The sequence below is a fragment of the Phocoena phocoena genome, chromosome 9, assembly GCF_963924675.1.
Source record: "Phocoena phocoena chromosome 9, mPhoPho1.1, whole genome shotgun sequence".
In the NCBI taxonomy this organism is placed as follows: Eukaryota; Metazoa; Chordata; class Mammalia; order Artiodactyla; family Phocoenidae; genus Phocoena; species Phocoena phocoena.
Window position 1 is genome coordinate 18,223,804 of NC_089227.1, and position 9,723 is coordinate 18,233,526.

The 9,723-nt window shown below is 49.1% G+C and overlaps 1 protein-coding gene across 4 annotated transcripts in view; it reads left to right on the forward strand.

Moving 5' to 3' along the window:
* The window catches only part of SRPK2 (SRSF protein kinase 2), a 226,343-nt gene extending 216,945 nt beyond the window's left edge, over nt 1–9,398 (forward strand). For all 4 annotated transcript variants that reach the window (XM_065884408.1, XM_065884407.1, XM_065884410.1 and 1 more), the window contains one exon: nt 9,214–9,398. In XM_065884408.1, the coding sequence (XP_065740480.1) occupies nt 9,214–9,398 (185 nt within the window). The remainder of the gene's footprint in view (nt 1–9,213) is intronic.
* The last annotated feature ends 325 nt before the right edge of the window (nt 9,399–9,723 follow it).

Consider the following 9,723-nt stretch of genomic DNA (forward strand, 5'->3'; position numbering starts at 1 on the left):
TTGATACAAGGAGGCGTGAGAGGATGTCTGCACCACACGGTGCATTAGGAACTGTTTCCGTTATTGGTAAAGCAGAATTGTAAACAGGATAACGCTGTGCACATTGTGAACTGGTCAGCAGTATGACTGAGAGAGCGGGCTGTTTCCTAGGAAATTTCCAGAAAATGTTATTTGAACGTAGTTGAAGCAAGGGAAAGCTCTGGATTATTTTGGCCTGGGATGGTGTGGCTTGGGGAGTCGTGTTTATTTTAATCAAAGCAGACTGCTTCTTCCACATTTCAGAATGTTTTCAGAGCCCATGGGAGATGGCCTGGGCCTCAGGAGGACTTGGCTGGTAGGTGACCTGCCCCCAGCCATAGCTTTCACCATTGTCAGGTGGGGAGGGCGGCCAGGAGCTAGCAGCCTGATCTGTCAGGCAAGTAGCAGTGTTGGCCTGCGGGTGCCCTGGAGGGGAAGGGGGGCGGGCCCAGGAGGGCTCTGGACCACAGCCCCTGATCCTCCAGCACAGTGGGCTGTGGGGGCCTCACTCCTCGCCCCAGGCATCAGGCGTGGTGAGGGCCAGCAGCCAGCAGAGGCACACAAGGGGACTGTTCCTTTACTCGTGCTGCTGCTGCCCTTTCCTCTGTAGCGAGGAGGCCGTGTAGGGTGGCTGGGCTCTGCTGTCTCTGTCCGTTGTCTGTGGGTGAGGAACCAGTACTGTGCACGGTGGCGAAGAAGTTGAAGAGGAACCAGGGTGGGGCGGGCCCTGAGTGGTGAGAAGGTGGAGTCAGGCAAATGATTTGAAGGTACCCCTGCCGGCAGCCTGTGGTCAGCGTTGCTCGTGGAGATGGCTGCTCTGCGACTCTGGCTCCTGTCAGGCTTTGCCCCTGGTCTGAGCTGCAGGGACTGGGGCAACGCCTGCCGAGTCCCAGCCCAGAGCCGGCGGTGCGCCTGGGGCCCTCTCCTCATCCCACCTGTGGGGCTCCTTCCGCGGACTTGATGAGCGATGCCTGGGGGGGGACTGATGTCGGCGGGTGGTTGGTTCCAGCTCACAGCTCTCTGTCCTGGGTCCCTCATGCTGGAGGGCGGCTTTCACACTGGCCTTTCCATAAGCGCCCTGCTCCTCGGGCAAGTGGACCACTGCCTTTGCCCAGATGGGAGTATAAAGTGCTTGCACGGGCCCCTGCTGTTCCACCACCATGTTGTTAACGTATGTGTGCTGTAGGGGTTGTGTGCGTGGGCTCTTTTTTGAGGAGCTTGTTGGAAGGTGGCCTGTGGAACTGAAGTGCATCTGGCATCCTTGGTAGAGAAAGGCCGACAACACGTGGACTTGCGTTACTGTGGTGACTGGAGTCCTTTTTTCCTTCCTTTGGATGATTAGGCAAGAAATCCCCTAAGATGACTGGGAATTGGGGCTGATGATTGTTTGTTTATGGTAGCTGTGGGACTCGAAAGGGATTTAGGGTTTTCACAGAAGTCTCGGGAATAGTACGAAGACGAATGAGGGCCTGTCCTGAAGTCGATTTCACCATGTCCCTTGGGATGAGGGGAGTGATGGTTGCATTAAAAATGTGTTTTGGCATGCCTCCCCCATAAAGGGGGTGAATACACGTTTTGGAAATAATGGGCTCTTAAGTGTATCCATTTAAAATTTTTCCTAAAATACCTCTGTGCCAGAACCGATAGAGAAAGGTGGCGTTGAAAACGGCTTTTATGTTGCTTACACCACGCTGGCGAGCGGCGGGAACCGAGGGCTGAGCGGCAGGCTTTCCTGCTCCTCGCTCTCCTGGGTGGGAAGCAGGCTTCATCCCCACTCTGAGGCCAGGGAAGGGGAGCGGGGTCTGTGCATTAAAGCTAAACATCAAGTGTAGCTGAGTGGAGTCTTCTTGCTTACAGCTCAGGGTGAAATGACTGCTACTAGTTTAAATTATTTCTTGGCCAGGCGTTTTATTAAAATTGAGCTGGATTTTTGCGGCTGGGGATATAATTACTGTTCTCACCCTGTTGGGGCTTAATCTGCTGCTCATTCTTTTGGGTGTGGGCATTAGCCACCAAAGATCTTTAAGGAAAGCCATCTTGGTCAGGGTGTCAAGATGTGGCCCAACAGCAGTAGGCACCTCTGTGGATTTTGTCCCTATGCTGTCCTGCTGTGGCCTGAGTGGGTCCCTCCAAACCCTTTCCTGACCCCGTAAAGGTGACAGTGTTAGGAGCGGGGCTGTTGGAAGGCGTGTAAAGGCATGGGTGGCGTGTGAAGGCATGGGTGGCGGTAGTGCCTTACGGAGAGACACGCATGGGTGGCGGTAGTGCCTTACGGAGAGACACAGAGAGCTCGCTAGCCCCTCCGCCACCTGAGGACACAGGAGATCTCTGAGGTGGAAGAGGGCCCTCACCTGCCTGTGCTGGCGCCCTGCCTCCAGGACTGTGAGAAGTGAATCTGTTGCTTGTAAGCTCCCTAGTCAGTCATATTTTGTGATAGCAGCCTGAACGGACTAAGACACGAACCCAGGAAAGTGTCCCAGCCCTCAGCTGATGGCGAGAAAAACAGTACAGCCAGGAGCACGCCTTACTGTGCCGCCGAGCACGTACTCTGTTGAGCCATCGGTAGCCATCGTTTTAGTAGAAGCTGCTGTATTGAGAATGGAAGTAAGAGAGGAGACAGTTAACTTTACAAAGGAAAAACTACTTGATTCTAGATGAAGGCGTTGCGTGTATTGTAATATATGTGAGCGGTAGTATGTGTCAGACCAAAGACCTCTTGAATACAGTGGAGAATTTCAGAGCATGCAAGAAACTTCTGTGTAGCCAAAGGAGGACATTTGCAGGGGACGGCATCAGGATAAGTGGTGTCCAGTAGAAGATGAGGAAAAGTGTAGGAGGGGGTGAGAACGGAGGGTGAAACTCAGGAGCTGGATTTCTCGTTTCGTTTCGTTTTGTTTTGTTTTGGCCACGCCACGCTGCTTGTGGGATCTTAGTCCCCTGACCGGGGGTCAAACCTGTGCCCTCAACCGTGAGAGTGTGGAGTCCCAGCCGCTGGACCGCCAGGGAAATCCTAGGGGCTGGGCTTTAAAAGAGGCACTATTCTTCATTTTTAATGTTGAGATGAAGCTTGTTAGAATGATTTTAACTTAGCTCCAGAATTACCTGAAAAGCAACCGATTCTCTTATTTCTGTGAAGAGAAAAGCCCCTCTGTGGCGTTCGGCCCATACAGGGTAGGATGGTCACTGCCCCACTTGATTTTCATGGCTTCAAGTTTAAAACCTTCTCGGTCATAGCATTTCCACGCAGCGTAGGCAATGAAGACAGGCAGATTGCACACGTGGGCTTAGAGCAGTGTGTGAACTTGAGGGGTGTCTGGCCTGGAAATGCTGGGGAGGAAGGACGCAGGCCTCAGCGAGGCCTCACTCTGTCCTGTAGGAGCTGTACGCCGAGATGGGCCTGCGGGGAAGTGTGAGCTGGGCCGATCTCCACGGGAGCTGGATTCTGGAGAGAACTAGTAAAGTTTCTTCATACTAGTGAGTCTCAAAACTTTTAAAACATAAACTGCCTTAACTCTCATTTTATCTGAAGCACTAATTCCGTGCTATAAGAGGTCTGGTTTTCCCTCTCTGTGATAAACTCTCTCTCAGAAGCTGAGCTCCGTGCGAGCAGGGGCTCCGTCTGCTTCCTTTCCTGCCTGCTGCCTGGAGCCCAGGTTGGGGGGTGGTGCCTGGTGAAGGTGGCTCCTTGCCGACTTAGTACATTTGAAAGCCTTCACCTGAGTCCAGTTTGTGTTTTATTTATTTTTTTAATAATTTATTATTATTAATTTTGGCTGCCTTGGGTCTTCATTGCTGTGCACGGGCTTTTCTCTAGTTGCGGTGAGTGGGGACTACTCTTCGTTGCGGTGCATGGGCTTCTCATTGCGGTGGCTTCTCTTGTTGTGGAGCACGGGCTCTAGGTGCACGGACTTAAGTAGTTGTGCCACGTGGGCTCAGTAGTTGTGGCTCTCGGGCACTAGAGTGCAGGCTCAGTAGTTGTGGCTCTCGGGCTCTAGAGTGCAGGCTCGGTAGTTGTGGCGCACGGGCTTAGTTGCTCTGCGGCATTTGGGATCTTCCCGGACCAGGGCTTGAACCCGTGTCCCCTGCATTGGCGGGCAGATTCTTAACCACTGCGCCTCCGGGGAAGCCCCCAGTCTTTGTTTCAGATGGAAGTCTTTGTGCGCTAGAAGCGGGGCGGTGGCTGACCCTCGGTGCTGGGACAGTGCTAGTAACGCCCGTCGTCCTGGCATCACTGACGGCAGGCTCACTCTGCCCCGGGTCCCTGCTTGGAGGCTGCGTGAGCGGCCTCCCCGCGAGAGTTGTGGTGGAGATAGTGTGTGATAGTGGCAGTGCTGCAGCTCGGAGGCTGGCTGTAGTGACAGCACACAGGAAAGGTGTGTGGGGAATAACAGACCACGAGCCGCAGCCGAGAGTAGCTTTGAATTTACTGTTTTACTCATTCAAATTTGAGCATGTGGTGCAGAAAAACCAACAGTGAAATTGCTGTAACAGGTTCAGGGAGCTCCCATTACAGCCCATCCCATTTACTCCTAGCATTTAGTATGAGCTCCTCAGTAGTGAGGTGTTTGTTTTTACTGCATCCTTTAACACAGCATTGGAATTCTTTTTTTTTTTTTTTTTTTTTTTTTTTTGCGGTACGCGGACCTCTCACTGTTGTGGCCTCTCCCGTTGCGGAGCACAGGCTCCGGACGCGCAGGCTCAGTGGCCATGGCTCACGGGCCCAGCCGCTCCACGGCATGTGGGATCTTCCCGGACCGGGGCACAAACCTGTGTCCCCTGCATCGGCAGGCGGACTCTCAACCACTGCACCACCAGGGAAGCCCTGGAATTCTTTTAAAGTTATTTTGTTGTATGCTTTGTGCCAGTTTCTCAGTAACAGTTTCCCTGAGGTGTGACCTACACAGCACACAGTTTACCCTTTCAAAGCGTGCCATTCAGTAGTCTTCAGTATATTCACACAGCTGTGCAACCATTACCAGTCTCTGATTTTAGAACATTTTTGTTACCTCACAAAGAAACTCTGGGCCCATTAGCACTCACTCTCCATCCCCCTACCCTCAGCCCCTGGCAGCCCTGATCTACTTTCTGTCTCTGTGAATTTGCCTCTTCTGGATTGTTCATATAAATGGAATCGTGCAGTATGTCGATTTTTGTGATGGCCTGTTTCATTTACTCCAGTGCTTTCCAAGTTTGTCCATGTGGTAGCATGAATCAGTACTCCATTCTTTTTATGTATGGATAGACCGCGTCAGGTTTCTCCATCAGTTGATGGACATTTGGGTTGTTCCCGGGTTTTGCCTATCATGAATAACGCTGCTGTGAACATCAGTGTACACGTTTTTGTGTGGACAGAATGTTTTCATTTCTCTTGAATGCGCATGTTGTGATACTTGAATTACAAAGGTTTTTAATTTTGATGAAGTCCAATTTTCTGTTTCTTGTTTTTGTTACTTGTGCTTTTGATATCGCATCTAAGAAACCATTGCCTACTTCAAGGTCATGAAAGTTTATTCTTCCAAAAATTTATAGTTCTAGCTCTTAGGTCTAGGATCTATTTCATGTGTGGGCGGTACGGTTTAATACAGATCTTCACTTCAAATATTTACCTACATGTACTTTATAGGAATTTGTTCAAATGTCTTGTGTTTTTTTGTCTTGCTTTGTACCTGTATTTATTGATAGGTTTCCTTTCTATGTGTATGCTATTGAAATATGTCCTAATTTATTTCATTTCATGGTTTCTTTTCTAGTTACCAGGAGTTACAGTACCAGGATTTCCCTTTATCGTCCCCCATGTGTGGTGTAAAACCTCATATGCTTGTGTGTGTAATTCTGGAATGCTGTAATTTCATAGTCAATATAATACATTTTCCTTCACCAATCACTTACTATTCAAGAGGAGTATAATGGAAGTACTTAACTTTTTTCCTTACAGAGCACCCTGATGACCTGAGGCTGGCCTGTAGAGTGGCCTTCCTTAGCCTTTACTCCGAGGGAGGGGCCCTCCCTCAGGCCCCCTCCCTGTCAGCCTTTCCTGATCCGTCAGGGTGATTCTGCCCCCCCCCCGCCCCCAGAGTGGGTCAGGAAGCCTGAGAGGCAGCTGTCCATCTGGCCTTGCTGGTGTCTGGGTGGCCTGCGTGTGGGTGAGAGCTGATGCCGAGGGAAGGTTAAGTATCACTCAGTATTCTTTAGGAAAGAAAGGCTGGAAATGGTTTAAAAAGTAAAGACTGTCACAGCCAAGTGGTTCGTTATTGGCACAATTTGTTTCAACAAAACACATCTTGGTATATTTTCCCAAGGGAAAAAAATGTCAAGGTAAAAGCTACTTGTACAATAGGACAAATAGGAAAAAATTGTTTTTAAAATGTTGTGCTATCTGGTTATTTTATTTTTGTTTTATACGTGGTGGGAGTGGAGGTGGCTGTGTTTCTTGTGTTATGGGCCAGTCTGGAGTTGGTAAATGGACTTGAAGCCCTTACTCGTCAGAGGAACCTGTTCTTGGCGTTTCTGGCAATAGACGCACAAGTTTGGGAGCTTAGGGTTTGTTTTTAAGTAACCTTTATCAACTTTTCTAAGACAGCGTTTCTTCTTATCATGGAATTGAACATAAGAAGTTGTGCATATGATCATAGGGCCGAGGCGAGTTTATTTCGTCTTTCTTGGCATTACAGAGTTTTCCCACCTATCTCCATGATCCACGTATTGGTTCTTTTTAAAGACAATGCACTATTCTGTTATATTGCAGTGTTATTATGTATTCAGTATCTTGGTATTCAGGACTGTTCTGCATACTGCATATTTTCCTATTACAGACAGTATCTTTTCACGTACATTTTTTTGTGTGGGATTACCTGGTCAAAAGTGCGTCACATGTTTTAGGATTTCCTTTGGAATCGCTTGTATCAGTTTATCGGGGCGGCTAGTTCGGTATAGCTTTCCAGCCTTTGTATTCTTTTAAGGCACCTGTCATGGTAAAGCGTCTGTCTTCTCACGGAAGGTTTGTACTCTGTTGCCTGTGTACGGAGTTCAGTGTATCTGAGCACTGCATCCTCAGGAGCATATGCCCACGTTCTGAGTGGGTCTGAGCAGACCGAGCTCAGCCGTTGCTCTCATTTGCAAACCTGGCGAGCGTTTATTCCAGGTCAGAATAACATCCTCCAGCCACGGAGCTGGTTTCACCATGTTGCGTGTGTGCTCTCTTTGTTTGCTCTAACCTCACCCTGGTGAGACGAGCGGTTACTATAAAATCAATAGAGCTTCACTAGAGACAATGCAGAACGAGAAAGAAACAACTTTTAAACAAAGCTGGTGTCTCAAAGCACCTGCTTTCCATCTTTATGGGCACTTTGAAAATTACTCCTGGGGTTGTATGTGGAACACAGTTTTGACTAACGTTACTACTAAGCACGTTACCATACACTTTCCCACACGTTCCTGAGTGCTGTTACCTACTCCTCGTCAAGTGGGCGTACCGTGGCTGGCTGTGTTTTTGACCACCGTTCTCCGATGACTGAGCACTTGTAATTTTGTGAGTGTATGTGATTTTGCAGTGAGCATAGTTTGGGGGCACGGCGGGTGGGTGGGTGCCAGGGTTTATCTCCTTAGGTGAGGGTCCCTACGGCGGGGATTTCTGGGTTACAGGGGTGAGCGGTCAGTGGTCGCTCCCACTCGTTCTCACGGGGACTGTGTTTCCTGCTGGCAGAGGGAACACTGTCTCCTCTAAGGTGGCGGGTCCACCTGCCTCGGGACAATAGACCTGGCCTGCAGCCTCCACACTTAACTCTGTCCCCCGTCTTTACCTGGGAGCCAGGAACTTACTTAACACCCGGTCCCTTTCACGAGAAATACCTTCTAGTGACTTCTGTATTCAGAATTGTGTGCACATCGTCATGACTACTCTGTAGACAGACCAGTTCATAAGGACCCAGGTTGAAAGAGTGTAGGCCCAAAGGAGAAGTCATCGTGGGGTGGATTACCAGTCGTTTTTTCCTTTGTTTTTGTAATTGTCTGTGATATCCTTTTATCTTCTTTATGACTAAAGAAGCAGGAGGGGTGTGTATCTACACTGGGTTGAATAGCTGGGTGGAGCAGACCTGGCCTCCTGAGAAGACCTTTGTGAGCCCTGGACTGACCCTCTGTCGGTGCGCCGCGTGTACAGACCCCCTCGTTGGTGAGGTTACAGCAGGTGCCAGCGGAGAGAGGAACTGGCCTCTGTGTGAGGGTGCCCGTTGTCGGCGGCTTGGGCCCCAGGACAAGGGGAGCCGCAGGGCAGACGGAGGAGGCCTCGCGGTGCGCGGCTCCTGTGAACAGACAGAGGAGACGAGTCATTCTCCCTGACCGTCCTCCTGTCCTTTTGGCAGTTTGACTTTAAAAGTAACTTTTTTTCCTGTTGCGAACAAGGCTGTGATAGTTCGTGGACCGTTTATGAGCTTGTCAGCCACTCTGTCAGGGCTGCTCATAACCCACACTTTTCATACTGCAGTTAGCACATTTTGAAAAGTATAACTTCAGGCTTTATAAATTGATGTCCTGATAGCTTAGATTTTACAACAAATGTGTGGAGATGAATGCTGTTTGATTTGGGCTGGCTCTAGGGCTGTGCTGTCCAGTACAGTCGCCACTAGCTATTTGTGGCTATATTTAAACTTAAAAGTTAAACTTCTGTTCCTTAGTTGCGCTCACCCCGTCTGAGCGCTAGCTGCCACGTTGAGCTGGCAGCGACCACATGGACAGCACCTATACCTATGAAGTACACCTCTACCGTCACTACTGTCAAGTTCTCTTGAATAGCGCTCTTACAGAGGAACATGGTAAGCTGCAGAAAAAATGGTCCAAGGAGTTTAAATAGCATGTATCTTAAAGCTTTTTCTAAGCAAATTGCAAAGAATCCCAAGTTGGGGAGAGTGCCTCGGTCAGTCTTTTGCAAATGAAAATATTCTGGGCATCCTCAGCATGCTCTGCTTATTTAAAGAAACTTGGAGCTGATACAAATGAATTCTTCCTTTTTAAATGAACCCTTGTTTATATTCACCAAGCTTACTTGAAATGTGACACTTTCGTCTGTGGGAAAGCTGGCCTCTGTTGTCATGTAGTGTTGAGCAGGTAGGTATCTGCTTCGTTGTAAAGAACCCAGCTGGACCAACAATGGGAAATGCACAGTTGGAGCTTTCTTGACATGCCTGTTTTTCCCTGTAGGAGAGCTGCGGCACATCACCAAGCTGAAGCCCTGGAGCCTCTTTGATGTACTTGTGGAAAAGTATGGTTGGCCCCATGAAGATGCTGCACAGTTTACAGATTTCCTGATCCCAATGTTAGAAATGGTTCCAGAAAAACGAGCCTCAGCGGGCGAATGCCTTCGGCACCCTTGGTTGAATTCTTAGCAGATTCTGCACACACGCATTCTGAGCTGGCACATGTTGTCCAGTGCATTGGCCCTAAAGGGGGACTCTCGTTCTTAACAGGATTACAAGTGAGCTGGCTTCATCCTCAGACCTTTTATTTTGCTTTGAGGTACTGTCGTTTGACATTTTGCTTTTTTGTGCACTGTGATCCTGGGGAAGGGCAGTCTTTTGTCTTCAGCTTAGTAGTTACTGACCCACTTTACTTCTGGAAACAATAACATGTCTCTAAGCATTGTTTCTTGTGTTGTGTGACATTCAAATGTCAATTTTTTTTGAACGGAAAATACTTTCCTCCTTGTGTTTT